The sequence below is a fragment of the Mycteria americana genome, chromosome 3 (genome assembly GCF_035582795.1).
Source record: "Mycteria americana isolate JAX WOST 10 ecotype Jacksonville Zoo and Gardens chromosome 3, USCA_MyAme_1.0, whole genome shotgun sequence".
Classification (NCBI taxonomy): domain Eukaryota; kingdom Metazoa; phylum Chordata; class Aves; order Ciconiiformes; family Ciconiidae; genus Mycteria; species Mycteria americana.
The window spans coordinates 115906321-115922850 of NC_134367.1; the positions used below are offsets into that span (position 1 = coordinate 115906321).

Here is a 16530-nt window from a genome sequence, read left to right on the forward strand (position 1 = left end):
AGAGCCTCAGCTGCAACTGGACTACAGGTACAGACCCACTGAGCTCCAGGAGAGCCGCTCACCCAGAGCTGGCAGCAGCCACAAAGACTTGCCCAGTCCCAGCTGCGAGCTCATCTCCCATGCACAACCCTACTACAGCCCTGCCACACACCCAGCTGACCTGCCCAACTGAGGAAAAAGTCCCAAAAACTACCAGGTAAAATGGGTGAAGCTGAAGTGATCAGCAGTCAATGCCTTTATTAAAACTACACCACTTTTAGATAAACATTTCAGTTTAAATTTCCAAGCATATCACTGGCCTACTAACAGGAATGGCGGTGTTGGGATCACCAACACCAGCAGTTCACGTGCTGCACCCTCAGCTCTGTCACACAGGAGGAAGGCAAAGCCTCTGCTTTGCCCCAAGCCAGCTGCCAGCAGTAGCACTAGCTGGAATGTGCACGTCACTCTCCAGAGCCAAGTAAGTGTTTCTCTTCTGTCAGTGCAATACATACAAGTGTGTCAAACATAATTTAAGTGGCACAGTTAGCTTGAGTATCATGGGTCAGAAACCTCAGGGACAACCATGCTATGGCAGAAGAATCTCAGTACAAGAACAAGCTACTGTCTGCTTTGCAACTAGTATGAGCCTGCAGATATAACTCGGATGCATGCTGAGCGGTTTATACTATGCTGTACACCCCTGAACAGACCCTTCAGGCAGCACAATTCACTCTAAGCACTAGTGACTAAACCTACAGCACCTGGTATTGTCTATATAGACTGACAGGGGGCAGGGCCAGGTCCCCAGCCAGACAGCACAGTCAGTATATGACCCTCTCCCAGCTCAGTGCAGAGCTCGGTGGCGTAAAACAGCCCCTGTTCTAGCACGCCCAGAACCTCTCCCCGTGAGAGAGACTCATTTCCACTTCTGCCTCCTGCACAACATGCTCCAACCATGGCTGTGAGATGGGCTGAGAAGTGCTACTGGAAGTGCCTGGGATGCCCAGAGCACAGAAGGGAGGCGGAGGGAAAGATGGGGAGGGACACCCCAGACTGTTATTTTTGCATCAAGAACTGCATACCACTGCCTGCTTTTAACTACAGAGGAACAGTTTAGCCACCAGGACCAGGAAAACCTGACCTAAGGAGTTAAAAGGTAGTTGGGGAAAAAAACCTGCCCTTCCCACCCAAAGGAAGCACATGTCTGGGTGTGTACGGGGAGAATGGAAGACATCCACTCCCACATTGTTCATGGTAGGGGGAGATCAAGCAAAAAAGTAATCTCACACTTTCCAGCTTAAACTCCCCAAGTTTGCAATTTAACTGCATAAGTCACTTCAGTCCTAATAGGAAGTGCACGTGAACAAGGGGAGGAGCTCCACAAAGGATAGCAGGGATGGGAGCAGAAATTATGTTCAGAAGGAAAAGGGTACAGGAAAGATAAAAGGGCACCAACCTTCTCCATTAAATAGATGTGCGAGAAGGAAGGACAAAAAAAAATCTTTCATTTTATTTCCAAATGTGTGCAGTTAGCCCAACACTTGCAACACATCGTGACTGAAGAGCTAAATAAATATATCTCACCACCTGGATCTTCCATGTATTTGTAATTACAGCCACTTAGCGAAAAGGAAAGGCAAAACATGTATTTCCTAGAAAGAGAACACCTCAAACTCAAGCAAGACAACTGTAGTATGGAGACATGGCAAAAGCCATTTGCCTACAAATGAGTCTCTATGTGATCCAAAAACAGCAGCAGTGTTTAAAAGTGAAAGAAACACCCTTGGTCATGACACACGTGTCCTAGGAATGTCTGTCCTCAGCGGTACCACACCAGATTGGCCAGGCTTTGTTGTGCTTACATTTTTCATGGTTTGGTAGCGGCTCCTGCGCTGTTATCATCCCCTCCATCCACATCAAAAAAGAAGCCAACAACTTCTTTCTTCTACCATCGCAGATGCTGATGCCGGGAGCTGGAGTTGCCAAGGGTACACATCAGGACCAGAGTGGGAATCCCTGACCTCCTCTAGTGCCAGGGATGGAAGAATGGCAAACTGACCCACAGGGAGGGGGGAGGAAAAGGAGAGACAGGAAGGAAAGAAAGGAAAATCTCTGTGCTGCCAAGCAGCCAGTCTTCAGTGATGATGCTCATGTTCCGGTTTTCCCAGGAACTCCCTAGGAAAGGAAACGACACAGCAGTGACACTCAGCTCTCCTATGCTCTGGTGCAGGCTGCAGCCTGCAGGTCTTCCCATTCCCCTGGCAAATACTAGGGCTTGAGCACTTGCAGCTACAGGAAACAGCACTGAGCTTTGCTCTCACCCATCAGTGGCTCCCACAAGAAAAGCCAAGCAGAAGTAGCTGCTCTGCAAACAACTTCTCCAGAGCATCCAGCTCACAGCAGAGATGAGCCAGAGAAGAGAAGTGCTCCCAGTGTTCTGTTGCTCCCCTTCCCAAAACCTGCTTTGCAGGGAGGTGGAGAGCTCTGACTTTGTGCTAAGCCAGCCCCAGTATCTCACCCACTCTGGAGACCAAAGGGGTTTTCAGAAGAGCTGCCCAATACAGGTGCCTGTTACACATCTCTCTTGCTCCTGGGCACGTGTCACAGCGTGCCCCAAAGCCCCAAGCCCCAGCCCCCCCCACAAGCCAGAGGAGACCCTGGTTAGCTGGGCTGTTACCGCAGTATTCGAGGTAGCTCTGGACTCCTGTAGATGTACTTGTGCCGGTAGCCGAGGTCTGTGTGGAATGGAACAAACTGCACCTTGTAGTCTCGGAAACTCCGTGATGTCGCAGCAATGTTGTAAAGCTGAGTCCAAGGGGAGGCAGGTGAGGGACACGTGTCACTCCAAACCAACTACCCCTGCCAAACTAGCACCCCTGTCAGGGGTGGGTTATGGGCTCTGGCTTGACCAGCTTTGCTAGCTCTAGCTCTGTTTCACTATTGATTTGCCACCTCCAACACCACAGAATTTGTAGTCCCTTCGGGTTACGTATTTCTACATACACCTTCCTATTGCTGACTTTTTGCCTGGCCGGGATGTCATTCTATCCACACCAGTTCCTCCCACCAGATCAGTTTGCAGAGCCACGCATGTACCTTCTTTCCCAGATGAAATGGTACCACCGGGTCATCCTCAGCATGAAGGATGAGCAGGGAGCAGGAAATGTATTTCACACTGTAAAAGAGACAACAATGTCACAAAGGCTCAGAGCAATCCCATCACTAACACCATCACACTTGGATTTTCAAGGAAACTGCAATGACAAACATGTCCTGTGGGTCATTCACTGCAGTTCAGATCTTGAAAACACTATTATCTGGCCACCATTCATTTGACCTATAGAATATTTACTAGTGAAAGGCATCCTTGTAAAAGCTACTTGCTGCTTAGACCAGAGAAAAGTGGCTCACCCCACTGCAAAGCATCATCCCCCAAGATTTGGTTTGGTTTCAGACTGGAAACCAAACTCACAAATGCTCAGGCTCTTGAATCAAAGGCTCAGTGAAAAGAGACAATGTTATGACACGCAGGGTGGCTTATGCAAATGCACAGTAGAGAAATCTTCCCAAACCTTCAATGTCCCAATGCTACTGTTTAATGTGTAACATACCCTTGAAAAGCATAAATCACATGGACCAAATTAGCATATCCCTGAGTAGTCTCTGTTGCATCTGTCCTTATTAAGAACATTTAAAAAAGAGCTCCACAGTGCAAAGTTGTGTTGCATTCAGGGCTGCAAGAGTAACTGAAATCCCTTCAGCAAGTATAATGCTTCAACAACAACAACAACAAAAACCCAAAAAACAAACACAAAACTCAAACCCAACCAAACTAAACAAACAAAAAAAGCAGAGAGTGCAGTCTGATGTCTATCCTCCTTGATGCTTGCCGTGGCTCACTGCAGCCACAGCTGAAACCCCAGCAAAGAACTCACTTCTCATCGTTTGCAAATTTAATTCCACTTGTCGTGATGGGGTCAAGGAAGAACCAGTCAAACCCAGGGAAGTATCTGTATATCTGAGGGGAAAAATGTGTTAGTGGCAGGCACCAGCAGGACAGTTATGCAAACAGCAGTAACAGGGCAGGCCACTGTCATCCCAGTAACATCTCTTGGCTGCTGGCTGTGCTCTCTGCAGTGAGATGGTCCACGTTTCCACAAGCATTATTTTTCCTCTCCTGTTTCAGGCCCATCTTATCAGCCTGCTCAGGAGCAGGCGCTCTGGGTGCTTGTATGGTCAAGGTCTCTAGGTATCATGCTGCTGCTGGCAACAGTCTTCCTGGAAGAGAGCTTTATCCCCAGGGCACCTCACCAGCCCGGCTGCATCCAACACCCGGTCTGGGTGTCTGCTCAGTTCAGAGCCAACTCACAGCCATGCCGGATGGAAGAGATGGCCACATCAGAGTGAACTCAGCAGGGAAACCACACAAGTCCAAAGGGGCCACTTGGTCGGGGTAGTGACCAAGAGAAGCCCAGCTTTGCCATCACTTTGCTCACAGCCCACAAAATAGCCTCCTGCAACAGAGAAGCTACAACACAAGAAGAACAGGCTATCCACTGCTGACAGCAGAGTCTATCTTCCCCTCCCTACATTTACTGCCCACTCTGATCACAGTTTCTGTTTTCTTTAAGCAGGCTCCACACATGGCTCTGGTACTGCTTATTGTACTAGTGTTCCCAGGAGCTGCCTTAAGTGCAGCTCTTTACCCCTGATGCTTATAAATACCACTGCTGCCCCACAAGTCATGCAGTTAGCTCAGCTACATCACTTCTGAAGTGAAGTTAATTTCTAAGCATACAATTACATGCCACTAGTGTGAGGGCCACTGTGTACTTGCCACAGAAAAGGGGTGACTTCGTGCCTCCTCCCGTATGTTGGTGAATGGAGATTCCAGTATCAGGGCATCCGGAGGCGTTTCTGAAAAGCCGAAGGTAATGTGCTGAAATGCAGGGGTGCAGATAGCCAGCAAGGTCAGGCTCTGCCTTATGAGAGTAGCTGCCACCATGGTGCACCAAGGACAGCCTTGTCACAGCCACAAACGTATGCAGAAATCTGGGACGCCAGCAGGACCCGGGCTGGGTGGGAAAAGCATCCACCCACCAGACTTACCTCTCTCGCAAAGGCGCCTCACTAGATTCGTTGCGACCCTGGAAAGAAGAACAACGAGCATTTAGTCTGGTGCAACCCCTCTGCAAAGCACCAGGCTCTAGTGGTAGTAGGTGGCAGAGGTACAACTTAACTGCCATAACGTCAACCCCTCGCACTGTCTGAGATCTGGGCAGCCAGCCCACAATGACTTGGGTTCCCACAGGTCTCCCATACCCAGCTGTCTCAAATGGCATCAGGTGCCTGCATTTAGGTGAGTGAACAAGTCCAAGGAGGCAGCACACCACGTAGCCACTTGGAAAGACCTCCTTTAAGGTGGCACTCAGGCTCCCAGCAGCTGTGTGATACAGCCTCTTACCCCCGAACCACAAGGGCTGAGCAAGAAAGAGGGGAATGCGGGGATATGGGCAGAGGGGTGCTGTGTTCGAGGCAGCTGGAGCACAGGGTCCCAGGGTGACACTGCAAGGAATTTTCATAGCTGGGTCAGAAAGCAGCAAGGTCTCCCCCATGCATCTCCGTAATGGGAGAGGGGTATTTCCAAAGTTGCTGAATCCTCCAAGCACAGCATATTTCAAAAACCTCAAACTCCAGGCTGGCTATGGTCACCAGGCTACTCAGATTGCAGTGCATTGGGAAATGTCACGAGCATGCTCTGACCCAGAAAGGGATCCTGAACATGGCAAAAATTTAGAGGAAGAGCCAAAGGAAAAGCCTTTGCCTTCTCTCAAACAAAGCAGGATGTTTCATATCACAGCAATGAAGAGGCACTATCCTGAAATACCTCCCTGTCCCAGCAACACATTTGTTGGACAGTAAGGCAAGCTGTTGTGGTCTCAAACAGTTTAACCTGCACATAGCTCAACTCAAAAGTAACTCTTGTGTTTGCCCTCTGTTCCTCCACAAATCAAAGGGGTAAGAGCACATGCTGCCTGCTGAACACAACCCACCTCCAGACAGCAATGGAAATGGGGGAAGCAGGAAAAGAAAGTTAAAAACATGCAGGCAAAGGGACTTGACACTTTGAACTTCCCTGTGCCAGGCATGACCACGTAAATGTCACAGATGGCCAGCAGTGCAGTCATCTGCATGAGTACTGATTACACACAACATGTTTGCCGGGACAGGAGGAAAACATTTTGTAAGGGCAAGTCATGTGCACGTGCGGCTGGTCTGAGATACTCTTTCAGAGTATCAGAGAAGCCTGATGTTCTGCTCCAAAGGACATAGACACAGGTTCACCACAGGAAGAGATCAGTGCAGTCCCACTTTCTCTCCCCTTGGTCGATCTGCATTATATTATTCTAAGTGTCTTTTTCCAGTGGAATCCTCTGGGCAATGAAGGTTCAAGATCAATTCCTGCATAGTCATTCACTGTAGCCCTTCTCACTCTGTAGAGTGCAAAGGGGAAGCTACTCTGCAGCTATTATGCCACAGACTCCAAGCCAAGCCAGCCTGGGGATTACGGCAAACTTGGATGACCTTCATCCAAGGTCAGTATTTAATGTTTTTCAGAAGCTGCTACGTCCCACTGAGATTAGATGCTTACCCTGTGCCCAAGGAGTGTCCCCATATATAGACAGAGTTGTCTCCGCTTCTTGCTTTTATCCAGTCAAAGACATGAAGGGCGTCGTAGGTCATTCCCCTCTCTGACGGGCTGCCTATTGAATCGCCCCAGCCTGAAACACAAATAGTCCTCCTGAGAATCGCACAAACTGGTCAGCAAGGCCAGCCAGCTCTTCCCATGCAGCCCATCTGCGTCTGCAAAGGGACCTGGGACATGGACAATTTCTGTTTATTTCACTGTGCACCTCTACAATTTGGAGCTGAAAGTCCTGATTGATCTGCAGTCATTTAAACAAGGTAACTGCTGACTGCCAAGGAGTTTTTGTGGATTTAGTCAACAACAAAAACAAGAGCTGGATCTCAAACACTGCCACACTGTGTTGTTGCACCTACCACCTGCAACAGCCCAGCTCCCAAACCTTATCTGCTTTTGCATGCATGTAACCAATTTGTAAGTGGAGCCTCCAAGAACATAAGAATTAGATGCTTAGGGTCAAAAAACCAAGCACGTTTCACAAAGCTGTTGCAACATCAGTTTGCCCATGCTGTTCGATGAATGCTCTCAAGCAATCTTCCACCCTCCTGATTGTTTTGGCTCTATCACTATTGCAACACGTCTACATATCTTATGCTAAGCAGCAAGCATCCCACATCCCTTCTGATACCTGATAAGCAGCCAGAGAAGCAGCTGCCAGCAGGACTGAAAAACAGGGCAAGCTCCTACAAATAAATCTCTCCCAGATGTCGTCTTGATAAAAATGCAATGGGTTAATTTCTTTCCTGTATCTCCAGTGGCATTACACTGCAGGCATGGCTTAAATACTAAGAAGGGAAAAAAAGAGCAGCAGATGCTTAACTGCTGGTGGCACAGAGTTGCAAAACGGTCACGGCTTCTGCCAAGGACATTAACAATTGTTAGCAAATCATTTACTCTATGTCTTAGCTCACCTATCAGCTTTTAAAAAGAAGTGCAAGTTCAGTTGCCTGTGTGACTTCAGGAAAGTCAATTAGATCATATCTGAAAAACTACATATAGGCAAGCTTACTAGTTTCCAGATGTGCACCTGGAGGATGCCTTCACTGGATGCTGTGACAGCATATGTGCCTGGGTCACCCTCTGCTCCTTAGCTCCCAAATCAACGAGCCCTGTGCATGAGGACAGATAGGAGCCAGAGTCCACTGAGCTGGACATCAGGAAGCAGTGCTACACAGGAAGGCATTGGAAAGAAATTTCTGGAAGTTCTTTGAATACCCATGAGGAAAAAAAGAAGCAATAACCACGTCTAATTAGCTGGCATTTATAAAGCAACAGCTCCCCTGAGATACAAAAAAAAGAGCAGCTTCTTTGTTGCTTCTACAGAAAGAGACATCTAAAAGTGCTTCATAATAAAAGAAGCCCACATACCTCGATAATCAAATGTGACCACGTGGTACCCAAGGGAGCTGAGAACCTGCAGGAGAGAGAAACTTGCAGAAACCCATCATAGAGACTTGCACAGCAGCCATGCTCTTGCCTCAGGCCAAGGTGCAGGGATCTAATTTATAATGTTATCAGCCTGACATGGTAAAGCAACAACTTACAGCTTTTTGGTGTAGCAGGCACAGAGCTTTTCAAACACTAATCATCTCAGCCCACTGGTTTTACTCCATTTGTTTCCTGGACCTCACATCAGGCTATCTTCAGTGTTGATTCTCCCTTTAACAGCTTTGCCCTTAAGATGCGCAAATATCCTATGACTGTTTCCCCTACAAACAGTTTCAAGTTTTCCAGTGAAACAGTACAACTGCTTCATTTATATTATTCAAATTAGCATAAATGTTAGCATAACATATAGGAGCCCATTTCAGGTTTCAGAAGGCTTAAATGTATACATCCAAAACGTGCACTTGCTCTATCAGAAAGATTTATGTTGCAGCTAATGGTAACCCTAACAAAATCTGTTAAAAGCAAGTAAAAATACCCAATGTTAGATCAACTTGCTTGGAAAGAGTGCCTTGGTAAAACCAATGCTAGTGTTCCAAGCTACCATTGCTCAGTATGAACCTAAAAGCACCGTAGTACATAGAAATCAACAAAAAGTCACAAAAAGATTAAAATGTTGTTGCTCTCATGGTATATGTATGATACACCATTGCTTTTTTAATCTTAGTATTACACTATACTCTAAACCTTCTAATGGACAAAAGGAAATCATCTCTATGTAAAACCAACACTTTATTTCTAGTGTAATTGAAATCTTAACAGCCTGAACAATTACTGTTACTAGTTCAGATCTCATCAGTACAGAAAAAAAAGAGAAAAAGAGAACAACATAGAAAAGAGGGGTGCTCAGGTAAGTTGGCAACTCAACTCCTTTGCTGGGAGGACTATGATGGTGATTGGTTTCTCCCACTTCCCTCCAGGATCCATCCGGGGCTAATTTAATTTTCATGCATTTCGGACATGCACTGGATGTTTTTTTTCTCTCTCCACTGGTCTGTGATTCCATGTTACCTCCCAAATTACTTTACGGGGCACGTTCAACATACATTGGAGACGTTCTCTTTGTTACCTCTAAACCCATTTTTGCCCAGCTCCCAGGTCTGCATCTCTTTAGCTGACCACTGACAGGTTGTGCACAGCCCGGGGGTCTCCAGTGTCCGCCTGTGCTTCATTCCACACACACTCATACCTGCACTCCTCTGCAATGCCCCGTGTCTGTCTCCGAGGTCTCTGCTGTCATACCAGGCCTGTACTCCTCTCTGTATCACTATGCTGGGTGTCATCAGTGTTTCATTTGACACAGAATAACCGTATCTGTAACTTGTACATAAAAACATTACAGAGATTTTCTCTGTAACACTATCTGTATGAGAACTGTTACTATTTGTATTACAGTTATAGCTATGCCATGTAATTATACACAGCTCAGCAAAAGTAAAACCAGCTAGCCAGTGGCCACCTGGTTGTTAGAAAATTGCTTTTATGGCTAAACAAGCTTAAAACAGTGCTCCAGGGAGCTCTAAAACAAGGTCAGAAGAAGCTTTACAAGCCTCGGCTGTGCTACTAGCAGTGGCAATACTATGTGCACTGGGTTACAAGGCTGCAATTTCCCTTTTTGACAGTCCACCAACTTCAGGCTATTGCTCACGAGTCCAGCAAGGATACTGCAAACCCTCCCGTAGCTCAAAGCTTCTCACCAGGCCCAAGCAATGGATTTCCTTGGAGGTGTCTACCCTTTCAGCTTGCCTCACAATAGCCTGCACAGGTCTGAGGGCAGTGTGTAGCTCTTCATTGTAATGTGCTGCCATTACTCGGTTGCTGAGTGTTTGATTTTATAGCCAACACAGCTGCACAACAAATAAAATTGCTACTAAGATGACAACTACAGGATGCAAAACCAAGTTCAAAACTCCTGTAGTGGTAGGACACTATTCTCAGAGGGATTGCAGGCAGGAACAGTGCTCGGTGGTTTGGATTGCGCAGCACTGTGGCAGATCAGATATCTGCTTGGTGTGCAACATTCGCTGCCTGCAGGGATCGTTGCACCACAAGCTGGACTTCCAGTGTTAACAGTTGGTTAGCATTCGTTGCAATTTTTTAAATAACACACTTAGCGGTACTGGGACTAATCGCAGCATACAACTGGAATGATACCTGTAAGCTGAGCATTACTTTTAATGGAATAGTACAATTTTAACCTTAACAGGTTACATATACAGATATCAGGTAGAGTTATAAACAATTATACAATGTGCAACAATTTGGAGGCACACAGTATGCACAGAAGTACAACTGGAGCTTACACAGACAACTGGCCCGATTGGAAATGGAGAGAGCATTTCCATTGTCCCACTAGGATCTAAACGGTCGTCTGAAGATGGAAAGCCAGTAACTTCACGTATGCATCACACAGTTTGCCCTGCTGCTTGCTGGCACACACACCCCCCCAACCCCTCCGAGTTACATCACGCTCACCCTTGCTGCACTTGGTTGTGTTATTTCTTGGCACTAGCCATGAAGGTTCTGCTACTCCACTACCCCTTTTTTAATGCCATTTTCCCACTAACAGTTATTTGGAATTTGTATTAGCAGATGCAACTGCAACAGCTTCCAAGTCATTCAAAGCTCCTTTGCTTTTTGGTATTCAGGTCTCTTGAAGAAATTCCTGTTTCTCTTTCTTTGGCTCTAATCCCTTCAAAGGGGTTCCCTTGGAGGTGACAAGGTCCGCTTTGTGTGCACTTCCAGGGCAAAGGCCCTTTACAGCAGAGGTATTAAATATGCAGTTGTTCCACTCTGGGATCTGCACTCACAAGTTACTGTTTCTTCAACATCCTCTTGCAAATAACTATGCCAACATCACAGAGAGATGTGGTTACGTATATACAACACCACAGTACAGAACACCACTGCAACCTACATAATAATAGCAGAATAACCAGGTAAAATATTAACAAATTAGGTGCTGCAAGACAGCTGTTTCCATCAGAATCACTATATACCATTTTTTTATATGCTCACTTACATATTGGACCTCCTGACTGGACATGCAGAACACAAAGTTCCTTCTTGCAAAGTTTGGTTTTCAGCTTTACAATGTGATTTTACTTTTAAGGTATCACATACAATCTAGTCTTTTCCAGGCCATTAAAGATTATTTAACCTGTTGACAGTTTACCTATCTTCTATACATGTTTGTTATGTGTCGGCTGCATTGGTGGCATCTCTTCTCAATAAGAAATAATGCACTTTTATCTTAATTAGCAGCTGTTACATTTAAAAACAGATTTTTACCATCCTCTATTTCTTCTTAAAAAATATGCTGAGTTTAACACATCCATTGCAATCACGCACACAGGACTAAGGTTTCATTTTCAAAGCCAACTGCATCCCAGTTCCAGTAGAGACTTTATTATTCAACTATTCCTTCAACTTCCATCTGGTTAATTACTGATAAATCATTAACTGATAATGTTCTCAATTCAAACATTTTTTTCTTTTTGATCTCCATCCTAGATTTCTTTTATGTTTATACTCATGTATACTTTGCACCTGTACTGTTAGGGCTGGTACCCACCTCACTCTGGGAGCTCAGCCCCTGCAGCAGGAAAGCATCACTATTTGCCCCAGGTCACTGTTCCCATGGCAGCTCTGCCTTCTTCCACCTGAATATTGACCTTCTCCCCTTCTGTTTGTCTTCCTGCATCAGCGCTTCAGCACCTGGTTCTCCCCCTGCATTTGCCTCCTCAGACCATCGGTGAGACCTGCACCAGCCACCACCTGCACCTCATACCTGTTGAAGACCACCACTGAGTGGCCTCCAGCTTTCCTTAATCCCAGTCCAAGTCTGAACCCCCAAGCACAGCCCTGCCCCCAAATCCTGCCCCTCAGCACAGCCAACAGCAACAAGAAAGCACCCAAGACAGTGGCCATGCCTGGAAAGAGCATGGAGTCTCCTGAAGAGGGACAGGAATGGCATGATGCACCTCCAGCCAAATTCTCCTCTTGCCACTGGGAGCCAGGAGCTGCAAGGCTACACAAAGCAAATGCACCTGGCAGAGAGCAGGAGATGCTGCAAGATTAATCTGTCTGGCTCTTGTCCTGGTCAGCTGCCAAAAGCACCAGTCCTCTCACAGCAATAAGGATACCCTCAAGACAGCAGCAGACACAGGCAGCAGCAATCTCCATGCTCACCTAAACCTAGGCAGGCCACACCCTGACCACCAAGACCTGCCTCCTCACAGCCCAGCATGGCACAAGCCAGTGTGCCCCAGTTCTCCTTTCCCTAGCAGACAGCAGAGACAAAGAGCTGTGATAAAGATGATGAAGGTCAACTCATGCCTTTACCAAACGAAGAAGTCGATGGAGCCTCCCACTTCTGCACGCATTCAACTCAAAGCCAAGATACAGGTGAACCACTTGCAGGGGCTCATTCCTCCAAGGACCTGCCAAGCTCTGACCATGGCACTGCCCTGCTCTTAGACTTCAGAGGTGCCTTTCTCTTCCAGGGAGAAAGAGAGATGAGGCTGAGGAGGAACAGAACAAGCAGGAAAAGCAGCAGAAACTGCCACTACCACCATTGCACCTGCAAGAGCTGTAAGGCGCCCACCTCAACCTTCACAATGCAGGGCCCCACACTAATAGAACCCTCTGCTTTAGAGCATGGCTCTGCTGCCCATGCACCTTCCTTCCTACCCTGGCATTGGGCAGCTGCAGCACCCAAACACCCACCTAAGATGAAAGCAGACATGCAAAACAAGGCCAAAGTACGGCCTATCACAGTGGATACAAGAGAAGGAAGAACCTCCACCACCAACATCCAGCTCCTCCTGATGAAGGACACAGACAGCTGATGATGAGCTGTAACATCCCTGCCTGAAGCCAATAACCCTGGGAGCATCCCAATCCCATGCCCTGCACTAACAGACTCTTCTGTTTTACTCTTCTTTTTAAGAGTATTTTTCTTTCTTGTTTTTCCCCTTAGAATTAGTTCAGAAAAAGTCTCAGATGAAGCCGGTAAGATTTCAATTGGCTTTGCAGATGACAGGCATTTCCTTTGACCCTTAACAGGATGTTTAGTGTAACAATGCCAAATGTTTTATTTATAGTAGTTACTTATGTCCCTATAACAATACCGTATTGTTTCATGTGCTGCTTTAAAGTTGGGTAACCTCATGCAGTGGGCAAAAAAACCCTCTGCATCAGCTCTCCACTACCCCAGCACATCAGTGTAATAACAACTAAAGCTTCTCTGCCAAAGCCTCAATGTGCAAGTATGAATTGCAGAAGGAGCTTGCGGGAGTCTGTCATTGACAGTCAAGGTAGCTAAGAGAATAGGATTCTTGTCAGTTTTAAAAGGTTTTGAGTTGCATTATGCAAGCATGAATAATTGAATAATGTGAACAACACAGTGACCCTGAATACATTGGTAACTGTGATATCTGGAAACCAGGCTTGAGGCAAAGAATAACTGGATGCTTGTCCAGACTAGAGGAAAGCATGTCCCTCAAAGCGAGTTTGTATCTAGTCGCTGCTCCACTGCTGCTGCTCCTGCTGGCTTCCTCATGGCTCTTGCTTTTGGTTATGGTCTTCAAACACACATTAACTCTGGCAAGAACGATTTTGGACACCTGCTGCTCACAGACTGTGCAGCAGTGACAGTCTCAATTTTCAGTGCTGCTGCTGAGAAAAGCTGCTCACATGAATCAATCGGAAAGAAAGGAGAGAGACCTCTCACAGTTGTTATTTCCCTTCTGAGCCTCTTCTAAAGGGTTTCCCCTGCTGCTTCCAGCCTACTAGCAGCACCAGCAAAAAGGACAGCAATCCAGCCCATTTCATTCTGCTGGAATAAGCACGAACCCGGAGTTTCTGGCGTGGTTCTGGTAAGCCCATGTATGTGTTCACATGTGAGTAATTGACTGAAAAAGACAAACTAAGCAACTTGTCTATGTTCTCAGAAGCAAAAGAATACCAGACCCAGGAACAGAAACCCTTGGGTTTTGGTAAACTGTGTTCTCCATATGTGTACACACGCAGAAACACAAAGAGGCATGCAGAGCCTTTGAGTATTCTGAAGCACTGCTGCTCTTCCTCAGTCAAAATCCAAAACAACTCCTCTACCTGTCTTGGCCAGCACAAAATGCATTACAGCATAGGCTCGTTCCCAGAAAAGTGACCAAATAGATCACCATACACAACAGTCTCCTCAACCAACTTTCTGCAACTTAGCTCATCCTTTTTTCTTAAAGGAAAATAAATATCACCTGCCTCCTTGGGGCTGCCAAACAGCATTTTCTAAGCAATCTGAATTTAAAAGACTTTGCAGCAGGGGATCTTGCATAAGGAGCTGCGTTGCAATAAAGCTTTATGAGTGCCAACACTCTGACACAAATTATAAAGAGAAGGGAATGACAGCTAAATCCATAGGAAAAACACAGACTCAGACCCCTCTGAAACGAGCCAGCAAAAATAATTATGGCTCTTTTAGAAGTACATGATATGAGACCAAGAAATTGTGTGTACGAATTTCAGCCAAGAGAGAGTAATAAAATAAATGACTGCAAAAATCATTAGGCAAGAGACCCAAAGCAGCTGAAGTTGCCTGTTCTCACGTAACACACCACAGTGCTACGCCTGGGAAATTCATTGGGTTTTGTACAAATCTTCAGCACTAGAGATGGCACCACTCATACAAATGCACTGTGCCATGGGAAAGGGGGAAACCCAGGCTGAACCTTCCTGCCAAATGATAAAGTAATCCCCGCACTGGCAACCTTGAAAATGTTTTATTGCAACAAATTGTCCTGTGAATAGGCAAGCACTAGCTTTGTCACCCTGGCCAACTAATGGACCAACAGGGAGGTTTATACTGGCTCAGCCCAACATTTTGCCATTTAAAAGACCAAATGTCACCTTCAAAATTTGAAGAGTGCAAGGAATATGAGCTGGCCTCAATCCACGTATGCTTTCCCAGCAGCTGGTGATGTATCGCACCACGTATGGCATCCTTGCAACAAAACCTACATTAAGACCAGTGCCGAGAACAACCAATGGCAAGTTACGGTCATTGGTGATTCTCTCCTGTGTGGAACGGAGGCACCCATATGCAGACTGGACCCTCTTTTTCAGGGAATTTTGCTGCCTCCATGGGGGCCCAAATTAGGGGTGTCACCACAAGAGTGAAGAGCTTAGTACAACCTTCAGACTACTATCCATTCCTGCTCTTTCGCTAATGATGTCGCAACAAAAAGTCTGAGGTCTATCAAAAGAGGTTTCAGAATGCTAAAAAATTTAGGAGCACAATTAGTATTTTCCTCAGTACTCCCAGTAATGGGGGGAGACTTTGGAAGAAACAGACAAGCCCAGGATAGCAATACCTGGCTCCAGGGCTCATGCCTCTGCCAAAACTTTGGGCTTTTAAACCATGGAAGAGCCTTTGAGACACAAGGTATTCCGGGGCCTGACAGGATCCCCCTGTCCCAATGGGGAAAATGCATCTTTGGGCATAAGCTGGCAGGACTGAGAGAGCTTTAAACTAGAATCGATGGGGGAAGGGGATAGCAACAGGATTGCAGTAAGCCAATAGTTGGCATAGCATTGCCTGAGGGTGGCAATGCTAGTGGGAACATTTACACTGCTCCTGGGAGCACGGAAGGCTTGGGAGCTTATCTGAAATGCTTGTCCACCAACACACGCAGTACAAGAAACATACAGGATGAACTGGAAGCATTGGCCAGTTCCCAGAATGGTACCATTGGTATTAGAGAGACTTGGTGGAATGAGTCCCACGATTGGAGCGCTGGGATGGAGGACTATAGGGCAGGCAAGGTAGAGGTGTCACACTATATGTAAGGGAGTGGTTACTCCCTCACAGCCTGGCAAAGAACCTGGTTAGCTCAGCTGGAGCTGACAGTTAACAACAGCAAGTAAAAGACCTTTCAAGTATCTTTTAACACGGAGAAGTATGCTCAGAGCTTACAGACCCCTCTTCCCATACACTCTTCATATCTAGAGGAAACTAAGAGCCTTAAGCTATCTGCCTGTTGGCAGTGGGCTGTAATGAGCAGTCTTCTCAAGTCTGTGCACATCGGATGTGTTAATGCAACTGCTTGGACAACATGTGCAGTCACTTACCTTGTAAAGTTCCACACGGTGATCCCCTCCTCTGGCGAAAGTGATTCATGTACAGAAGAGGAGAAAAAAAAAAGACACCAAACAAACAAAAAAAAAAACCACATGTGAACATTTAAGCTTCCAGAAACAGACTTTCCCAATTGCCTCAGGCTTCCAGTTTAACACAAACATGCCAAATATAAGAAACACCATAACTGCTTTGTCACAGGCTTCAATGAGACAGCAAGGCTTTGCTGAGCTATGCAGGACATAGTTTTGAAGTCAAC

At 46.3% G+C, this 16530-nt stretch overlaps 1 protein-coding gene across 2 annotated transcripts in view; it reads right to left on the reverse strand.

The window, feature by feature from the left end:
• Positions 1–873: 873 nt before the first annotated feature.
• The window catches only part of ABHD12 (abhydrolase domain containing 12, lysophospholipase), a 46779-nt gene continuing 31122 nt past the window's right edge, over positions 874–16530 (reverse strand). Inside the window, exons 5-13 of one of the 2 annotated variants that reach the window (XM_075496651.1) lie at positions 16265–16295; positions 8057–8102; positions 6635–6764; positions 5092–5129; positions 4820–4899; positions 3918–4000; positions 3079–3157; positions 2660–2787; positions 874–1955 (exon numbers count right to left, since the gene is read on the reverse strand). In XM_075496651.1, the coding sequence (XP_075352766.1) occupies positions 1928–1955; positions 2660–2787; positions 3079–3157; positions 3918–4000; positions 4820–4899; positions 5092–5129; positions 6635–6764; positions 8057–8102; positions 16265–16295 (643 nt within the window). In that variant the 3' untranslated portion in view covers positions 874–1927. Of the gene's footprint in view, positions 2158–2659; positions 2788–3078; positions 3158–3917; positions 4001–4819; positions 4900–5091; positions 5130–6634; positions 6765–8056; positions 8103–16264; positions 16296–16530 lie in introns of both variants that reach the window. The other variant, XM_075496650.1, reaches the window with a different exon arrangement.